Raw genomic sequence first — 21991 nt, forward strand, 5'->3', positions numbered from 1 at the left:
TTAATTCATAGCTGCCTTTAATTACTTCTATGTCGTCAACACAGTTCCATCAATGCATCGCTCTCAATGTGCCAATACTAGTTTATAATTTACACAGAACTACTATTATAGTGTTTTATAATCTACAAAGAATAATCTTATGCTTTTATTTATAATCAGTTTTTAGAATATACCAGATCTCAGGGCTTAATTTTTTCCTATAAGCTTCAGAACCTGCGAGGACTTTTGTAATGCCCTGTCAGTAATGTCTGTGGTTATCCTCTCCCAAGAAGAGGCAGGTGCATCGTTTGGATGTTTCTCTTTCTTCCTCTTTCTGGCTCTTGTCTTCCTCTCTCAGTGTCTGCCATTCTCTGCCTACTTCAACACTTTTCCTAATTGTTGCTAGAGTTTTCCTGCCTGGCCCACGGTCAGGGCAAATCTCTCTCAGGCTGGAGAATTTCTCTCCAGCTCCCGCCTTCAAGTCCCACCAGTCTCAGAGCCCACTTATAAAATAAACACACAGACTCTTACATTATTTAAACTCCTTGGCCATTAGCTCAGGCCTGTTATTGTCTAGCTCTTACTCTTATATTTAGCCCATTTCTATTAATCTTTACTTTGCCACGTGGCTCGTGGCTTACCGGTACTTTACATCTTCCTTGTCCTCATGGCGGCTCGCAATGTCTCTCTCTCCGCCTTCCCTTCCCAGAATTCTTTTCCTTGTCCCGCCTATACTTCCTGCCTAGCCAATGGCCAATCAGTGATTTATTTACTGACCAATCAGCAACACACTTGACATACAGACCATCCCACAGCACTTCCCCTTTTCTTTTCTTAAAAAGGAAGGTTTTAACTTTAACATAGTAAAATTACATATAACAAAACAATTATCAAGCAAGAATTACAGTTACAATATTAAAGAAGAGATCCTATCTATCTTATATTTGTGAGTTTAAGGTTTTATATCTAACTTATCTTTTATTATAACTAAGGAAAATTGTAAGTATCTAGTCTTTAACCATATCAAAGACCTCAGAAGGATATACTACTACCTGAGAAATGGAGAAGGATATAAGCAACTTTTAGGAGTCTTGTAGGGTAGACAGAGACAGCTGGCAGCCTGGACAGTCATTTAAAGTTCTCTTGTAAAGTTGGGGCATCTGTCTTCAGCCCACAGGCCTAGAGTCTCTTATTCACTTTTCTCTGTGTCCTGTAGAATGTCTGGCAGTTTTCTCTGCAAAGCAGGAACCTGAAGGACCATTTTGTCAAGCAAAGTTCAGTGGTCACCTTTGTATGGGTCCTGCATGTCCAGTTGATCAGACAGTCCAGGCAAGAACAGTTTCTTGCCCAAATGGCTATTTTTGTCAAGGTGAAGATAAACTCCATATGGAGTGTCTTCGATGCCCATCCTCCTCTCTGAAGTAAATCGGTGTTGTCAGGAGCAGACATGTCTCACTGTCCAAAGTCTAAACTTTTAAAACATTTTAAATGCCATATTCTGTAGGTCTTTGAAGTGTTTGAAGACTACCTATCTATCTGAAATATATCTATGTATACCTAGAGGACTTAACTAACATGGCTACAAATATTATCATAGATGACTAACTATTAATCTATTTTTTAATTATCCATTACAATTTTAAATGAGTTACATAAACATAATATCTCAAACAAGAATAGAAATATATATACAGTATAACAAAATTAAATTTAAATTTGTATCAATAAACTAAAATCTATAGCGATGTAAAACATTTTAAACAAGTTGTTACTCTTTAAAAGTAGGTTCATTAATCTACCCTTTCATCCTATCATATCTAAACTATCCCCTTTTTTTCTTTAGAAAGAGATTGTATTTATAATCAACCTGCTTTAAATAAAAATATTGGTTTTTGTCTGTCCCACACCAGAGGGCTCTTCTGATTTGGGACATAAGAATCTCTTAACCATTTTTTTTTTTTTTTTTTTTTTTGAGCAATATGTCTGGGTTTAGAGGGGGAGTGAGCCAATTCCATCTCTAAAGCCAGCTTGGTATATTTGGGAATTTGGGCGTAGCTTCTCTTACTACTTCCTGCTGGAGGGGGGCGCTGTATCTTCTGGAGACAGAAAGAAAATTTTAGGATCATGGAGTAGTCCGTGAGGCTGTATATCTGAGCCAGTTGACTTGAAACCATTCTGGATGTTGAATCATCTGGGCCATGGTGTCATTGGAAACCTTTCAGGGGGTCTTGGCTGGTCAAACCTGATGTATCTTAATCTGGAACAAATCCATAGTCTCTGGCTTTCTGTGGAAACAAAAGAGACTCTTTTCCAAAGCAACATATCCTTATATCCAAATTTTGAAGTCAAGGTATCTTTAAAGTATACATATTGGTTTAACTCAGCTTCCTTTACAATAAAATATTTCTCTGCAGTTAAGAATCCCAAAGACAACACAATCCAGATTCTCTGTGTAATATCCATTTTTACGTGGCTTATTTTTTATACTACCTTTACTGTCTCTTTAATGACTTTATTTTTTAAAACTATGTACTTGTTTCTATAACTCTATATATCACCTTTTTTGTCTCTTTCAAGCCTACGTATCTTTTACACATATTGTAAACTATTACATCTGAATCTGTCTTATTGTGAATCTCTTGCCTTAAACTGCAGCAGCTGTGGCTGCTGGCTCCGCCCACTTTAGCTTCCCAACATGGCGGTAGTCCGCTTTCCGCCAGCTCTGGGAGCCGTAACTCTCAGAAATAGTGGGTCTACACTTTTACCAAAGTAGCATGTAGCCCAGAAACTTCTTTTTTTTTGTTTTGTACTAGCAAAGGCTAAATCCACCACATAGCTTAATGTGTTATTTGCAGAGGCCTCATTCCCACCATACTGCAGGTCGAGAGCGCACGCTAGGAACCTGCCAGTAGCTCAAACCGGCAGCTGCCGCTCATTTGAGAGAGACAATTAGGAAGCTGTTTTTAGTTCCGTTTTAGAATCTTTTTTCTAAGTTTTTAGGTGGAAACTCTTGCCACCACGTTGGACGCCATTTGTTGCTAGAGTTTTCCTGCCTGGCCCACGGTCAGGGCAAATCTCTCTCAGGCTGGAGAATTTCTCTCCAGCTCCCGCCTTCAAGTCCCACCAGTCTCAGAGCCCACTTATAAAATAAACACACAGACTCTTACATTATTTAAACTCCTTGGCCATTAGCTCAGGCCTGTTATTGTCTAGCTCTTACTCTTATATTTAGCCCATTTCTATTAATCTTTACTTTGCCACGTGGCTCGTGGCTTACCGGTACTTTACATCTTCCTTGTCCTCATGGCGGCTCGCAATGTCTCTCTCTCCGCCTTCCCTTCCCAGAATTCTTTTCCTTGTCCCGCCTATACTTCCTGCCTAGCCAATGGCCAATCAGTGATTTATTTACTGACCAATCAGCAACACACTTGACATACAGACCATCCCACAGCACCTAATTTCCCTTTTAAATTGTTCATACTGGAGTAATTCAGTCTCTAGCAGATAGTGGGGGAAATAAAAGGTATGCACAGACTAGACACATTCAACTCAAACTTGGTACTTAGAGAAAATGAAACCAAGAAGAATCTCAATGCATTTTAGATAATTTTATTCATTTTTTTATTAAGTTTATTTTAAAAATCCCATACATTATGTATAATGTATTTTGATCACCGTTAACTCCCACCCTCTCTTGTCCCCTCTATCTTCATCAAACTCCTCTTCTCCCAGAGTTCCCTTTCCGTTTATGTGTCTTTTGTCTTGTGACCCACTGAATTTCACCAGCTCTATATTCTTGTCTGTTTGAATATGGGTGTGGGCTACCCCCTAGAGCGTGAGGAACTCACTAGTAGTTTCAACACTGTGGATAATGACCCCCCCTTTCCCATCATCCATAAGCAAACAGTAGTTACTTGGTGAGTAGTTATCCCAGGAGGCCCTCCTCTGTCTGTAATTGTATACGGACAGGCCCAGTCTTAATGCAAGGCCTGTACAGAGAATCAGAAACTGCAGTGTCCAGAAGTGTTTTGTTCTCCTCTCCACCATTGGGCTCTTACCTTTCTACTACAGTGCTTCCTGCACCTCTTTTTAATGTCACCCACCTACCCATAGACACACACACACACACACACACATATGCACGCACACGCACACGTGTACACACACACACACACACACACACACACACACACACACGGAAGGCTGAGATAAAACATAATAACTTTCTCAGAGTTATTTCTTGCACATCGCTCAAAATTCAGGTTATTGGGGAATAAAAAAAGCAAAGTAGGAGCTTAAATGTGAAATGAACTATCCTAAAAGCTTTGATAGGATTTAAAAGATCCTTGTTGTATAAGAAAACTCATTAGCTCATGCTGCAAATGTCACCAGTTATCACTGGTTCCTAAACACGGGATATCTGAGGCATTTTAAATTAATTTACCCCCCAAGTAATGGATTAATAATGGAGCCCTTTAGTCCCTGGATTTCTTGGCTGCTTCATCCTACTGTAGACTTTCATGTAGTTCTGCATGGAATACTGAAACAACATCTGACCTTGCCTTTGTATTCCCCATTTCATTCTAGGCCACATGTCATTTGTTCATCTTTTTAAAAACACGTGCTCATAGTCTGAAAAGATATTCTGGCAGCTAAGAGTACTTCCAGAGGACTCAAGTTCAGTTCCCAGTAGCCATGTGTGGCAACTCACACTGCTTGTAACTTTAGTTTCAGTGCATCCAATACCCTCTTCCTGTCTTTGCAGGCACCCACATGCACATGTATGTGCACATGTGTGCACTCACATCCCATATATGTACATATACATATACATATACATATACATATATATACACATATGTCTCCAAAAGATGTGTATTTAACAAGAACTTTACTTGTAGCATCTCACTTCACCCATGTCTCTCTATGCTTAGTAATTCTAATTAATTAAGCCATTCTACTAGGAGTCAAGAGTGTATAGCTGTACACATATTCCCCTAATGCTCTAGTTTTATTTTGCCTATGAAAATAGGTCAGAATCTTGGACATGAATGGGCTATGTATTATCACAAAATTTCCTTGAAATATTATTTCATGAAAGTAGACTTCTGAATAAGAAAATTTGATGAATGGCAAGTGTCTTAGTCAGGGTTTCTATTGCTGTGGCAAAATACCATGAGCAAAGAGCAAGTTCAGGAGGAAAGGATGTATTTGACTAACACTTCCACATTGTTGTTCATCACTGAAGGAGGTCAAGACAGGAACTCAAATGGGAGGATCCTAGAGGCAGGAGCTGTTACAGAGACCATGGAGGAGTGCTGCTTACTGGCTTGCTCCCCATTTGCTTGCTCAGTCTGCTTTCTTATAGAACCCAGGACCACCATAAGCTAGGTCCTCCACCAGTGATCACTAATTGAGAAAATGTCTTACAACTGGATCTCATGGAGGCATTTCCTCAACTGAGTCTCCTTCCTCTCGGATGACTCTAGCTTGTGTAAAGTTGACCCATGAAACCAGCCAGTAGAGAAAGTTTCACTAAACATAGTAGGATTCAATCATTATATACTGAACAGCATAGCTATAGTAACCAGAATCCAAATATAACATAAATGTCTGCATAAGAACTCCAAGCAGCATGAAGACAGTTGATAGCTATTGGCTGATATGTTTGCAGTTTACAGTCATATGTGGCTACACACAATTATGTGAATAACAGCAACCTCCAAGTGTATTATGTCACAATGAGATGCAAGGTGTAGTTAACCCATGAGTGGAGTAACTGTGGCTCTGTTTGAGTTAGAATGGATTTGTGGCTATAACAAAAGCACAAGTAATGGTGTTTTAAACTGCACAGGAATGTACTTCTCTTAAACAAATATATGCTTAGGAGGACCAAGGCTGCTAAGATATTTGGAACTCAGAACACTTATATGTTATTCTTTGCTACCCTCACATGTTATGGGATATCTGTATCAAGTTTAACCCATATAGGTTGATTTCCTAGAAGAGCCCAGACGAGATAAAAATAAGAAAAGATGCCGGGCAGTGGTGGTGCACGCCTTTAATCCCAGCACTCGGGAGGCAGAGGCAGGCGGATCTCTGTGAGTTCGAGGCCAGCCTGGGCTACCAAATGAGTCCCAGGAAAGGCGCAAAGCTACACAGAGAAACCCTGTCTCGGAAAAAAAAATAAGAAAAGATCAGAATATTGCATACACTTTTTAAAACTGAACTCTTGCTAGAGTTCATCCAGGTATGTTCTTCATACTCCCAGTGTCTTGGATTAAGTAACAGAGCCACTAAATTTAAAGAAATGCTGACAAATTTTATTATTGGCTGATGACTCTGTGTCAAGACATAAATTATGTTGCTATAAAAGGAGTTCACACACTGAGGGGAACAATGTGCAGTACTTTAACAACTTCATTACATATTCTGGGTCTTTTCTTTTGGTCCCTTGGAGGTGGGGATAGCCTGCCTATCAAAAAGACATTGGCCACATGAAGGAGGCTGGCTGTGTGAGTATGAGAGTGGATCTAAGAGACGGGAAAGGGTGGCAGTTGGGCACCACTCCACTCCACCATAGTTTTCACTCCTCCAAAGAGATTCCAGTCTTGCTAACCTCACCAGTTCCAGATTTCTTATCCACACTTGGCAGTTTTCCAAACTACAGGTGTCCCTTGCCTTCTCTCCCTGTCAAAAGTATTGCATCCTTCAAGGTTACATAATCTAAGCTTTGTTTCAAAGATGGACTTTTCCATAAACCTTTATACTCTCATATACTGGTACTCTATTACCCTAAGCTTACGTCAGTATTTTGAGTGCTATACCACAAGGCAGATATCTAGGCAACCACACAGATGGATAAATAAATGATAGATAGATGATAGGTAGGTGGGTAGATGATAGATAGATAGATAGATAGATAGATAGATAGATAGATAGATAGATAGATGATTGATGGGTGGATGGATAGATAAATGGATGATAAGAGGATAGATGAGCTGGACAGTGGTGGTGCATGTCTTTAATCCCAGCACTCGGGAGGCAGAGCCAGGTGGATCTCTGTAAGTTCGAGCACAGCCTGGGCTACAGAGTGAGTTCCAGGACAGGCACCAAAACTACACAGAGAAACCCTGTCTCGAAACCCCCCCCCCCAAAAAAAGAAGATAGATGATAAATGATTGATAAATAGATAGCAGGTAGGTAGATGTAACTTGGAATTGCATTTCACAAAGAAGCACAGCCTCCTGAAGGCGCAACTCTTTTCTTTGTTTCTCTAGAAATCACTTAGGATGTCTGGCCAAGAGCAGAAATGTTACTTATTAAGAAGAACTTGCTGATGTTTATTTAGGTTCAATACAGTTTGACTTGGAGACAGGTGAAGGTATTGCTGATCCTGCAGATTCTTCTTCTATGAGCATAATTGCTGTAAAGATGTTTTATTCATAAAACCATAGGGAGCTGATTGTAAAAGAAAAAACTCTAAGTACATTAACAAAGGAAGATAAAGAACTCTCTGGTTTATTATAATAAAATTTAAAAAAATAAAGCAGAAAGGCCAAGATTAGGTACTCATTTTTTAACAGTACAGTGAATGATGAGGAGAGTTCTTCCAGAAATGTATAATGGTTGGATGATATAAACCAAACCTGCTTGATTAGTTTTTAATGTAAACTTTAGATATAGTGTAGGAGGTAAAATAAATATCTCTGAACTTAAGTATTTCCATAAATAAATGCTTGTTGGAAAAGCCCCATCAATATAACATTAGTATCTCTACAATATTAAGCTACATAGCAATGGGTTATTAAATTGTGGTCTGGGGTGATTAGTAATTCTCCATATAACTTCCACTTGGATGAAGTACTGATATATACCTCACAGCAATACAACCTCAGCTAAAACTGAAATATAACTAATTCAGAAATTTCAATATAGAAATTAACAAGGAAGGAGACCCTACCCAATTATTGGAGTACCTCTGAAATTCAAAAGTGTCCATGCCAGTATCCAAGCATTCAAACATTCTCAGGAACTTTTTCTTCAAAAGTTAAAATAGGATTTGGTATTTGGATGAAGAGAAAAACCATACATTCAGGATAATTTACATGAGATTGATAATATACAAATTATTTAAAAATAATCATCCCGTGGTTCAGAAAATGGTTTCTCAGTGCACAAGCAGCCTTTTCCTTTTTAAATTTAGAACAAGGCCTGCTAATGAGCAGCGATAAAATCTGTATGAATCTAAAAGCAAATCAAGTATCCTATCATAGGTGTAGGCATGAGAACTAGGCAGGGAAGTATGCTATCTGGCTGGGAATGAGAACACAGACTGAACTCGATGTTAAGATGAGGCACAAAGGCCTTGTAAGAAGTGATCACCTGCCATGGAGGAAACAAAGTCCACAGCCATGTTCTGAGTAATTCATCTTACTAAATGAGATGAGATTATTGTATCCTGTTCCCAGTAGATCATTTTTTTTTAAGTAAGAAGGTATGTAAAAACAAAACAAACAAACAGACAAACAAACCCACAAAACCCAAAAGCGGTCTTGGAAGAAATGCGTAACTAGCTCACATTTCTCTGGCAGCATGGCTCCACCTTGCTTCCTGCTTGCTCCCTTTTGGCAATGTTGCCTCTTTTTCAGCACCCCCATGCTCCCTGGATGCCCTCTGCTGAGAACTTCAATGCACTTACATCTTGTTATTCCAAGTCACATCTTCTGACCGACTACAGAAGCATCACCAGAGACCTTGTGAGACTTTGGGAGTCTTTGACTCCACCCAGAGCTCAAGAATCAGATTCTTGCTTCCACAGCAATTTCAAGTTAATCCTAACACATAAAAGTTTGGGAAACACTGCATTTTAGTGCCATAGGCTTAGGAGATAAGTGGCAATGATCTCTTGTAGTAAATACTCTGCTTCTTATTATTTTTAAGTGTGAACATGTTTCCAGGCATATATGTGCAGCATCATTAGAAACAAGCTACTGGGTTCCGTAGAACCAAGTGTGCCCTTAATGGTACAACAAAGATTTTACTCAGTTTTTGACAGTGCTAAGGTTTGAATAAACCAGGGCTTTGTGCATGCTAGGCTGAAGTTCTATCATAGATCTATACCCAGGCTTATTTAATCTTTTAAACAATATAGAGATAAAAACAAAAACCTTTAAACTCCCTTGAAGATTACCAAGGTAATTGATTTATACTGTCAGAAAAACATTTTGTTTTATACAAGAGATAAAATTTCTTCTGCTCTCTCTGGCTGATTCAGTAGTGCCCATAAACCAGGAAGCTGCCATCAACAAACAAATCTGGTACTGTTGGCTATTTCTTGTAGTCATGAATCCCAATTTCCTCAATGTTTTGCAATTGAAATCAAGTACAAAAATAAAAGAGATGTTTGGGGTGCAATAAAAATGCAACTGTCCTTATAACCCTGAATTGAATTGTTACATCCTTCTAAACAGGCTGTCTGTGTTGATTCATTTTATATTAAGGAATCGCACACTGGAATTTTAAAGTCATAGCCTTTATTTGCCTCGTGTATTGGGGTACAAACAAGTTTCACTTAAAAAATGCATTTAGCAAACTGCCTTCTAAATCGGTTTCTCTAAACCCAGAGATTAGTGCAGCTCTCAGTCCTCATCGGAAAAGCTTCAGCTTCTTTTTGCTGTGGAGAGCAGTTAATAACGACTCACAACTAGACAGTGTGCAGAGAAGTGTCTGTGAAGTTCCTCAGCCATACATGTGATACCTGTATCATACCCTCTACCCACAGAGTACAGGGACCACCAAGGAAGAAAGGAAGTGGAAAGATTTTAAAAGCCTCAAGTCAGGGAGTCCCGGGGCAGAAGAGTATCTTCTAGAATGATAGGAGCACTGCATTTGTGAACTCAAAGCATCTGTGGTCATTTGTATAGCATATGTACAAGATGAAATCATCATCCCAGGGTAAATGGGAAAAGGACATCTGATACCTCTCCTAGCAGAGGAGCTATTAACCACTGATGGCTGCTAATGGAGGGAAAGTCAGTTTTCTTTCAGGCTGTGATCCTTGATCCTTGATCCTTGACTCTGCTCTAAAGAATGGCTCCACACCCATGGATAGATGGGTAGCACTTACTGGACTCATTGGATCATTAAAAAGAAAGAGGAAATGAAGTTGAGAAGAAGAAGAAGAAGAAGAAGAAGAAGAAGAAGAAGAAGAAGAAGAAGAAGAAGAAGAAGAAGAAGAAGAAGAAGAAGCAAGGAAGGACTAGGGGAGAGCTGGAGGTGGTAAAATATGACCAAAATACATCATGTACATGTATGAAATCCTCAGAGAATAGATAAGAAATATAACTTTAAGAATGAATTTGGACTCTAAAGCACCTTGCAAAACTTTAACTACAAGGATAAATCCAGTTGAAAGAGTCTCAGACAGCAGGCTGGCTGGAATGGGTAATTGCACATACTACTTCTTCAAGAACTCTCTGATCAGAACAAATAGACACCTGCCAACTTCTGCCCTGCATGTCCCCAGTCCTGGGCCAAAGCCTTCTCAAGTTGAAGCAGCCAAATCGTTTTGATTTATTTTTGATGTGAATCAAACTTTCAAGCTAGCACATGCCATGAAGAAAATTACACATTTCCTGTGGCCCACTTAAAAAATGGTTTATTAGAGCAAATCCATGTTCAAGAGTAAAATCCTAGGTAAAATTAATCTGTTTTCCTCAGAGCCAAAGAGATGATTACCTCTGAAGTGATTTTTATGTCTGTGGTGGTAAAACTTTGTGGCATTTCATGCATCTGTGTCTCTCTCCAGACATGCTGAGCATGGGATACACACCTCATTATGCAAAAACTCTAAGTAAACACACTTCACTGTGGGAGCATCCAGATAGAAGAGATGGAGACACCAATAAATAATTGCTAGGGGACATGGTAACAGTGTATTTGATACATGCAAGTAGTTCTATGGGAATGCAAGATAAGAAACTCTAATTAGAGTATTAGGTTAATTTTATTTTATTTCTCTTGGTAATGGGGTCTAACAGCTTGAAATATACTGATAAGATATTAGGTATGAGATGACATAATATGAATCAACTTGTTTTCAGGAATTTATTTAATGTCCTACATTAAGAACTAGAATCTGCACAAGGAGAACATCAATCTAAAAAATGTAAATGGTGAGAAGCAAATATTTAGAATAAAATATGAAAATCCCATTGAGTAAAAACAATTATTTAAAAAGGAATCCATGCTGCAGACTGGTAGGAGCAGGCAGTTCCACGCTCTCAGTGATGGTTCTGTGCTTCCCATGGAGTTAAAGTCACACCTTTTTTTTTTTTTTTTTTTTTTTGGAGACAGGGTTGCTCTGTATATTTTTGTGCCTTTCCTGGAAACCACTCTGTAGCCCAGGCTGTCCTCAAACTCACTGAGATCTGCCTGCCTCTGCCTCCCAAGTGCTGGGATTAAAGGCGTGCGCCACCACCATCTGGCTCCCACACTTACGTTTTCATCGTTCTCTAAAGAGCATTATTTAAAGCATCCTTAGTTTCCAACTTGGTTTCCCTTGCCCACTTCTGCACTGCCTTCCCCTGAATTAATTGGTATGATGGGCTCATGCAAGTAACTTTAACAACCAGACTGAGCTAATATTAACCCATGAGAATTTGGAAAGTTAAATATACCACCCAAAGGGTATCTCTTTACTGAATTTCAAGATTAAGTATCAAATATGTTTTCCTGTGATGTCAGGGGTCTCCACTCATTCACTTTCTTCCATGATGTGGAGAATGAGGACTGTTGGTTGTAAGCACCTGCTGCGGAGGGCGGACCATGTTGTGCGGTCTGCAGTGTACATGACTGTGCCACGGCCATGATGAACAAACCAGGACCCCCCACCACTTGCTGTTATACTTCATTTTCATCACTTTTCTGTCCTGTTCTGCCAGAGCCGCTTTTTAACACTTTAGTCATCATATTTCATCCTGTCTTTTATGATCCAGATGAAATATTCCCAACTTAGTTAAACCCTCTAATTACTCTCCATTTTGGGGGGTGGGGATCGGGGTCAAGTTTATTTACATTATCAGATTTCTTTTTATTTTTTTTCATTAAAAATATTTTTATTCATTTTACATACCCACCACAGATCCCCCTCTCATACCTCCTCCCTCTCCCCCGACCCCGCCTAATCCCCCGTCCCACCCACCCTCATCTCCTCCTCCAAAAGGATAAGTTCTCCACTTTTTTTTTAATTTTTTAATTTTTATTTTGCAATACAATTCAGTTCTACATATCAGCCACGGATTCCCTTGTTCTCCCCCCTCCGCAGTTTGCAAATTTCTACAGCAGTTTATATCTATTCCATGGCTCATCCAAGTACTCCTGATATTTTGCATGACTCTTGCTCTGACCCCAACCTCCAACTAGATTCAGAGATCATTGGAGAAGGCTCATCTCTGTGGTCTACATAAAACCAGAACCATATCACAGGGGGAAACAAGTGGCAATTGAGGGTAATGTGGATTTTCTGTCTGCCCAAGGCTATGCCTTTGCTCAAATTCTATTTCAACCCAATAATTATTGCTCTTATTTTCTTCTTTCATGATCTAGATGCTCAACTTAGAGCTCTAAACTGTGCCTGCAATGCCCATTGAATGCTTCCTATGAAATTCTATAATACTTCTCTTATCCACTCTGTGTTGATTCCCATTCTCACACTCATTAGAGTTCTCATTTACAGTGTATTTACTTTGGTAAGCATATCCACCATGTCGTACTGAGCTGTATGCCTTACTGCAAGTGCTTTCAGAAGTGGCTGATGGGAATTTAAGAGCAAAGGTTTGGAAATTTGGTCTCTGAGATCAAATAGATCAGATCTTATAGCTAGTAGCGCCTGGGACATTATGAGTGAGGGTTTACTCACAGGATGGTTCTCTGTAGAGAAACCACTGTAGATTCTGTAGATTCTGCTGTTTTAAATCAGGGGGGAATTTCTATTTTGAGGTGTTTGTGATTAAAATATCAAAATTCTTACTTGAATTCTCCCTTTTAAACTGTGAGCAACTTAGTATTCAATATAAAGAAGAAAGATGTAGAGAATTTGGAGAGTGAAATGGATGGGATGGGCAAAGAGATGGTACAAGCATAAAGGAAAATGTATCATTGATGCAGGGATGTCTCAAACCACATTCTAACCATAATTTTAGGATAAAGTCAAGGTAAGAAATTGTTTCTGGGAAGAGGTGGTCCAGATGGGTATAATTCCCACTTGTTAGACTTCTAGTTTCTACTTAATAATTATCAACTTCATGGACATTATCTCTAAAGGTTCATGTATACAAGGGAATTTTGCTAAGCTATAAAAGGAAGAGATTTTGTCACTGGGTGATGCAATAGATTGAATTTGAAATTAGTAATTGAATTAAAGCAAGTCAGACACAGAAATGTAGATGCCACATCATTTCATTGATAAAGCTGACTTCATCAAAGGTTAAAGAATGGTGGTGACCAGAGAGCCTAGGGGTTAGAGAGGGCTGAGAAAAGGTTTATTAGTGGGTCAAGCTACAGATAGATAGGAGAAAGAAGTACTTGTGTGTGGTGACTAGACCTAACAATCATGTTCTATACACTTCAAAGCTAAAGAAAAGATTTTTGAGTATTTTTCACCATAAGTGATAAACATTTAAAAGATAGATACATATAACCATAATCATAACACAAAGAGAACAACATATCAAAACAGTACAGTAGGCCACTAATATCCACAGATAGGCCCGTAGCGAGAAGAGGGATACTGGTGGGCGGGTTGTTGGTTTCATGGAGGATGGTAGATTAATAAACCAAATAGGGAAGGGGATAGACGTTTGGACAGGCAGGGTTATGACTATATGGTGTATGTAAGATAACGCAGATATGTCTTACATGCATTAATTTATTTACTTGATAAATATTCATGTTGTAGATCATTTATGTAATTCTTATTTTTATGTTATTTATTAATTAATATTACATGCTTATATGCTAGGGGAAAATAATTTAATGTACGATATACATAAATGTACTAATATACTAAATAATTTTATGTACAATGTTCCCACTTTTGTGTATCATCTTTAAAATAAAATTTGAGGAGCTGGAGAAATGACTTGCTGGTTAAGAGTGCTTACTGCTCTTGCAGAAGAGCCAAGTTGGTCTCGAAGGCAGCTCATGACCATATGTAACTACAGATCCAGTGGATCCCATACCCTCTTCTGGACTCTGTGGGCACCTGCGTTCACATAAACACATATGTAAAAATAAAGATAACTATAAAAATAAAATTTAAATTAATAATTATATAGTTTTAAACTATTCACAAAGTAGGTAAAATTGCCTGATTTTCCAAATGTGAAAATCAAGGTTCAGAAAAATTGAGTCTTAATTATCTGCCTAGTAAAGCTTTGTATACAAGTAGGCTTTTTCGTCCTAACATGCTTGTAGACACTTTAAGCAGGCATCTTTAACTATCCAGATGGGTGTAGAAGGAGATTTTTGAGGCTCCTATTCGGCTGCTATATTCCATTGTTTCTTTGTGTGTGTGTGTGTGTGTGTGTGTGTGTGTGTGTGTGTGTGCCATTGTTTCAGAACCCCAAGTTGTTGTGGCAAACTCTTTACCAGGCCCCCCTTTTCCTGCTATTGACAGTGATAATGATAAAAATAGGACAAGAATTCAGATGGCTCATCCTCCATTTCTCACCAAGAGGAAACTTTGGTGGTATCTTTGTCCTTTGTTGAATTAAACTAAAATGAATCTGTGATATGCAAAGGAGCCCGTCAACTGTGTGATAGTGTCTATGGTTTATACAAAAAGGGGAAACACCAGGCCTGTGATACATCATCTTTTGTGTGCCTGGCACCTTCCATCATGAATCATATTAATCTGCTTAAACTAACAAGGATTAATTGCCTCAGCAAGGCAACCTGGCATTGAAATGATATATTGCCCAAACAGCTTGGAATTTGGCCACTCATAAATCTCATTTGCTTGTTGGTTTATTTCTGTGTCTATTTTTTCTGACAGATGTGTGCCCAATCACTGTGAGCATGGTGGGAAGTGCTCTCAAACATGGGACAGCTTCAAATGCACTTGTGATGAGACAGGATACAGCGGGGCCACCTGCCACAACTGTGAGTGCCAATTTATCTCACTTTCATCTTGTAATTGCATGGGAATCATGGTCTTCAGCTACGCTGTACAGAATAGCAACCTGAATTACACACATCTTGCTCCACTTGATTCTGGGAGAAAATAATCCTCAAGGTTGCATTCTAATTTTTCCAAAAATGGTATTCTAGTTGTCAAAATATATTCTCTCCTGTCTAATGACTCTAAAGAGGGATAGACAAGTCCAACATTCCATATGTGAAACTGGGATGCTAAAATTGGATTCACCTCTTATGTCTAAGGCATGCTTGTCCAAAGAGATTGCTTGGGAATTGTGTTAGTGTGATGTCGCTAACTGGGTTCTCATTCATCAGCTCATCAGAGGGAGACAGGACAAAGGATAATTTGAACACTTAGTTTCTGGTCAATGCTTGCCTCATGCTTTCGCCCAGATTATTGATTACATTATTTTTAAAGCAAAGAAATGTGTCAGACAGTGTAAGAGTCCATTGAAGTTACACATAAAAAACAAAATCCAGAGAACACAATTTTTAAAAATATTAAAGGTAAAAGGAAAGATGCAAAGATGACTGATAAGTTAGATTTGTGCTTTGTTTCACATGGCATTATTCTGAATAGTTAAACAAAATTTAAACTCTTTAATTTGAATATTTTAAAAATAATTTCTAGCTCTGCCATTGTATTATTAATTCTCTGAAAAGGTCCTGATGTTTTATTTTTGAAAACAGATTTATCATAACATACAGTTGGGAAAGAAGGGAGTCACCTGTTATCTGACATATAGATATGAGTGTGTGTGCACATGCATGATTATTGTGTACAGTAGTGTGCATTCGAATGTATGTATGTATATGTACAGATGTGTGTGTGTGTGTGTGTGTGTGTGTGTGTGTGTGTGTGCATGTGTAAGTATGCATGATATATGCCTGTAGGGAAGAAGGAAAAGGAAGGTAAAACAGAGATTTAACTTTGTCCCACAACTCAAAAACATAGAAAATCTCAAATCTAAATTCTCTAATTATACAGATTGATTATTCTTCATTTCACTTTTAGGAAATAACAAGCAAAACATTCTCAGAGTAGAGTCTTGGGGATAGTAAAAATGCAATATAGTTCCCTGTGCCTTTCCATGTTGTTATTTTTAGTAATGTTCAGTAAGAAATCATGTTTAGATTATACTGTAAGCCTATGTTAAGAAAAGCTGTTTATTTTTCTTCACTTATAAATTTGTCTAGTGAGATTCTAAAAATCAAGAGGTAAAGAAAAACTGGCATTGGGGTCAGTAGGATGCCTCAGCAGGTAAGGATGCTTGCTACCAAACCTGAATTTGATGTCTGGGACCCACAAAGTACAAGGAGAAAAATCAACTCTCCCAAGTTATCATCTGATTTCCATACACACACAATGTAATGAAAGTTTTTTTTTAAAGAGCTAAACAATGATTGTGAGATATTTAAGGATCATATCATATGCATAAAAATTCATCATTTCATGTTCAGGGCTGGAGAGATGGCACATAGGTCAAGAGCACTGGCTGCTCTTTCAGAGGATCTAGGTTTGGCTCCCAGCACCCATATGGCAGCTTATGACTATCTGTAACTCCAGTACCAAGGGCTCTGGTGCACTCTTGACTCTGCAGACACCAGGCACACATATACTACACATGCAAGCAAAACAATCTTACACATAATATAAAAACAAATCATTTGTTTTTGTTTTTGTTTTTCGAGACAGGTTTTCTCTGTGTAGCTCTGACTGTCCTGGAACTCAGAGAGATCCACCTGCCTCTGTCTCCCAAGTGCTGGGATTAAATGTGTGTACTACCACTGCCTGGCCAAATAAATCTTTTAAAAAGAGATTCATGTTATATAAAATACTTGGCACAGAAAAATATTTTCATGAATAAAAGCAATAATAAAACTACTTAAAGGAAAAAATTACAACTAAAGTTGTTTTTTACCAACCATATCCAAGAATTGACTTTCAGTAGATATTCATTACATAAAGTATGATCTACAATTAAGTTACTTTGGTCAAGATAGGAACCTTCCTTTTACCCATGTATCTCATATAGCTATTTATAAACACCTTGTTTAATCATGAGATTTTGTGTCTGTAATTCTATCTAGAATCAAAAATCAAGAAATTAATGTTTTGATAAATGTCTCCTCTCATTGATTGTTTGATATTGAATTAAAAGACAATAATTTTGAGATACTTGTTCCCAACATTAAAGACCAATTTTACAAATACATACTATTAACTGAGTAATTGAATTTGACTTTTGAGAGCAATAATTGAAAGTGTCAGAATGACCCTGGATGTGTTCACGTTTGACCAATTTCAAACTTGAAAGAGGAAAATTACCTCATGCAGCATGTCCTGGTCCACCATCCTACTGCTTATTATGTCCTGGTACTCCATCCTGCTAGGCCCTATGGCCCAGGACTCCATGATGCTGGTCCCCATATACTGGTACACCATGCTGCTGGTCCCTATGTCCTGAAATTCCTTCCTCCTGGTTCCATGTCTTGGTACTTGATCCTACTGGTCCCAGTGTCCTGGTTCTCCATCATCCTGATCCCCATGACCTGATACTCCATCCTGCCGGCCCCATGTCCTGGTATGCCAACCTGCTAGTCCCCATGACCTGGAGCTCCATCCTACTGGTCCCCAAGTCCTGGGGCTTCATTTTGCTGGCTCTATTCATTTTTCTATTCATTCTTGCTGTTCTATTCTTTTCTCTGTAAAAGTCAAACCAGTCGTTTCCAGAATAAAAACTCAACCCCTTGTTGTTTTCTTGCAATACAGTCTGTATTTTGAAAATCCAGCTAGTGTTTGAGCAGAAGTTAACAAGCCAATTCATTCTTAAGACAGTTTTTGTTTGGAAGCATTATCTTGCATGTCATTGAAGAATATTTGCTTCATAGTAACCTAGAGATTGTATATATATATCTGACACATAGCACATCACATGTAGAAAATTATGTGTCATTAGTTGTGTACTGAATGGACAAGTTTGAGTTGACACTAAGTCCATGTAGTGCTCTGTACCCATGTAGAAAGCCATGGGGTTTCTTTGAGCCTTCTTTATTCTCCTGAACTGAAAGTTTGCTTGAAGTCACTCCTACTCTTCAAGGCCAGTGTGCTAACCAAGAGCTACTTATTCTGAGCCTTGTGCTTTTTTAGCGTCACGGAGGTACAAGTTGAGCACTGCTGACCCACAGTAGCTAACTAAAGACAAACCGAATGTTTGGTAGAGTTTCAACCCTTATAATTAGTCAACAAAAGCACTTTGGCTCATTTTCTACACTGGTCCTGGCTTGGTGATGGAACAATAGGAATTTCTTGAGTAAGTACCTGTGATCAAGCCTTTGTGTCGGATCATATTGGCTGGCTTCTACTTGTCTCCATCCCTTATTGCACCCTTGGCTCCTTACGTTCTTGAGGCCTGTGTTCTCGTTGGTGAGATGCCTGTAGTAACCACCATAGCATGATTAACTAAGAAGGCACCTGGGGACACTATAAGAGCTTGGCCACATGAAGCACCCAGTGTCTTTCTTTCATTTCACTCCTTCCAGAGGGACTATGCTTTGTTTGACCCTCTATTTGTCCAGACCACACAATTTGTCCTTTATTTCACATTGATATTCACCATTGACTGTCATTTCTGTGGCAGATTAGGGACTGTGGACATTGATTGGTTTCACAGCATCTTTCTCCAGAATAACCGAAGACATTAAAGCTAATTTTAATACCTCTCACACCTGATTGTTTATTCATAAAGATCTTTAAAGTAAGTTGTGCATACAACTCAGAAGATTGTCATTAATACACTATTCCCTGGAGGCCAGAATGCTGTTCTAGAAATGGTCAGACCTTGGGGTGGGCAAATCTGGGTTTTTGTTAGCCAAGACCAAAAGGAAGTAGTTGGTGATAAATATTAAAACACAATCAATTCTTGCCATGTTATTTTTAAATTTTTTCTCAGAAGATGGTTCATTTTTAGTGACTTTTCTAAGAGCTACTTAGCTATAACATGAACTGAAATTCCCAAGAAAGAAATCAGTGGATGGCTAGTGTGTGTGCTTCTCATGGCTCGTGTGTTTGCTGGCTTGTTGGTGTTGCACTGACTTACCTCTATTTCTCCCTCTCTAAATTGTAAAACAAAACTCCGCACTTCCAGCTGTGGCCTTCCTCTAATGGCTCTCCATAAACACACTTCAGTTGTCTCCAGCTTCCTTCCCAGTACTCCTAATGCTCCTTAGGATCTAATTACCATCTCATTTTCTCACATGTGTTCCTTAAACTTTTAAGATTATGGTCCTTATTTACATAAATTAAATTCAAGAATCTATCCCTCATCTCTGAGCTTAATGGATTATTTTCCCCCCTCATGCTGCAGTACTTGGTGTTCTCATAGGAATCAACCATCCTTCTTTAGTCTATGACCATTATATGATATTGCCTTCACTTTCCCAGACTATTTTTAATCACATGAAACCTGTAGGTTATGCACTTAAATGGGGAGGTGAAAGAGAATTTGGGCATCTGACAAAGATAAGCAATGTCTGGGAATGGAAACTGTTAAGAACATTTAAATGCTAGATACATATTCTGAGATAAAGTACTTTTATACCTAGCTATTTATTAAGGGACAGATGGTGGCCCAGAAATACAGACATAACACTGCTGTGGAGTAATAAGAGGCAAACTAGGTAACTTGCATAGGTCCTTTCCAATTTTAAAAATGTGGCATCTCAGAGATCAGAAATCCTAAAAAGGTAATAGGTTCTCATGCTGCTGCACATCTGTGTTTCAAATCTTTCTCAGGCAGTGCATTGCTAGAGGGAACATGAAGTGTGCTAAAGCAATTATTCCACATTCTGTTGTCTGGAACAATTACTCAAGGTCCTTGTATTTGTGAAAATGAATCATACTACATTGCACATCCCATAATATGTTGTTTATAGTCCATTATGCTTACAAGTAATTTTATTCAAAGCATAATACTTGAAAAGAATGTAACCTTCCCTGCTACAGTTACATTAACCTAGAGCACAGTCAGATTTTCCAGCACTACAACACCTGGGGCCTTTGGCCAACAGGAATTTAAATAATCTAGGAGTCAGTGATGACAACTTGGGAGATTGCTACAAAGCCAAGCAGTCACTGAGAACCTTGTTGTGTCTCTAAAATCAAATGTAGATGCTTGATCTTGCAGAACTGGATTAGTTTCCTTGGCTACCAGTACATCTGCTGTGCCAGGTCCTCTTTAGTGTGACTATGTCTATGAAAACCTGGTTTTCTACACTGATTTCCTTCCCATTCGTCCTTTGGGTCCTAAAGTTCTCTTTTCCATTTGCAAGGTATGTGCCCCAACCTTCAACTTATTCCTGGCCCACGCCACTGACCCTGTTGAAAGGCTGTTGCACATCCTCTTCCTCTACATTGCTATGTACATTTCTCTTCTTCCTCTGGATCTCAGCTCAGCACTCACTGCCTTAGAGACACTGTCTAAAACTAAGAAAGGCACCTTGCTTTAAGACTTACAGCCCATTTGAGTGGAAATGTTGTCTTTATATTTGTGCTTTATTAATAATATCCTCCTCCATTGTACTATAACCACTGGAGGAAGGAGGCACCAGGCTTTGTCCACCACCTCACTCATAATATGTATTATATAGGCATACATGTGTATAATATAGATGTGCTCGGACTTAAAGAATGCACAAATACCACAGAAGATGGCACGTGCATCCAAGGGTTGTTTTTGAAAGGCAATCCTCTTTAAGCAAAGTCATGAAGATAGCCAAACTACACAAGTGAGTAGAACGAAATTTGACAAAAGAGGAAAACAGAGAAAGGAGGGGAAATGTGGATTATGGATGGCAGGGGAGTCAGTGACAATGATTACAGGAATAGCCTAGATATTAAACCAGGGTGAGAACTCAACACAGGTGACTTCAGTATATCAGCAAACAAACCTATACTTTTGAAATATTTGAATAAAATACTATGGCACATCATGACGTTTTACTATTCACTAAAACAATTATAGAACACAGAGCTGCACACTACAATGCAGCAGAGATGCTGAGTGGAGCTCAAAGAGTAGACCCTAGAGTGCTGGATGAGTGCAGAGCAATGCCAAAATAGACATGGGTGAGTTTAAACATGTTCACTGTCTCATGAATGACAAAAGTATGCTTTAAGCTTGGCAAAATTAGAATATGATGGACATCAGACTTGGGATTCTCACATAGTACTGTGTATGTATTGTTGATATGAAGAAGTCACAGATGGGAAAAACCCCAAGACTGGGGTGATCCCGAGCTCCTCAGGAAAGCACCCACCTTCATATGCTGAACTTCAGCTCTGAGACATGACTGTCTGCCACACCTTACAAATCTTTCCTCAAGTGTTCTTGGTGCACGATGGTGGGTTTCACTCACACTGGTATGTAGAAAGGCCAGGTCTACCAGCACCTGCCATAGGACATGAGCAACAGTGAAATGATATGTGTCAGATTTCATCCGACCTCCACCCCAAATAGTCTGTGACATCTAGGCTTTGTTGTTTTTGTTTGTTTGTTTGTTTGTTTTTCTCCAAATCACTTTAATTCTATGAACTTCATTGACATTCAGTGAATTCTTTTTCATTTTGAGATGAGATCTAACTGTTTTTGAAGTTGCCCACAAACTCAAGGTCCTCCTGCCTCAGCCTCCCAAATGGAATTTCAAGTGCCAACTACAGTGTTTGTTGTTACATTCTGGTTTTTCTAATTAACTGTCTATGTATATACACATACACAGGTATACACAAACACACATAATGTGTATATGTGTG

The 21991-nt window shown here is 38.7% G+C and overlaps 1 protein-coding gene across 1 annotated transcript in view; it reads left to right on the plus strand.

Annotated features, from left to right (window-relative positions):
- Window positions 1–21991, plus strand: part of Cntnap2 (contactin associated protein 2) — a 1432736-nt gene that overhangs the window by 620104 nt on the left and 790641 nt on the right. Inside the window, exon 11 of the mRNA XM_059257035.1 lies at window positions 15038–15144. Coding sequence (XP_059113018.1) covers window positions 15038–15144 — 107 coding nt within the window. The remainder of the gene's footprint in view (window positions 1–15037; window positions 15145–21991) is intronic.

Source organism: Peromyscus eremicus, chromosome 3 (genome assembly GCF_949786415.1).
Source record: "Peromyscus eremicus chromosome 3, PerEre_H2_v1, whole genome shotgun sequence".
Lineage (NCBI taxonomy): Eukaryota > Metazoa > Chordata > Mammalia > Rodentia > Cricetidae > Peromyscus > Peromyscus eremicus.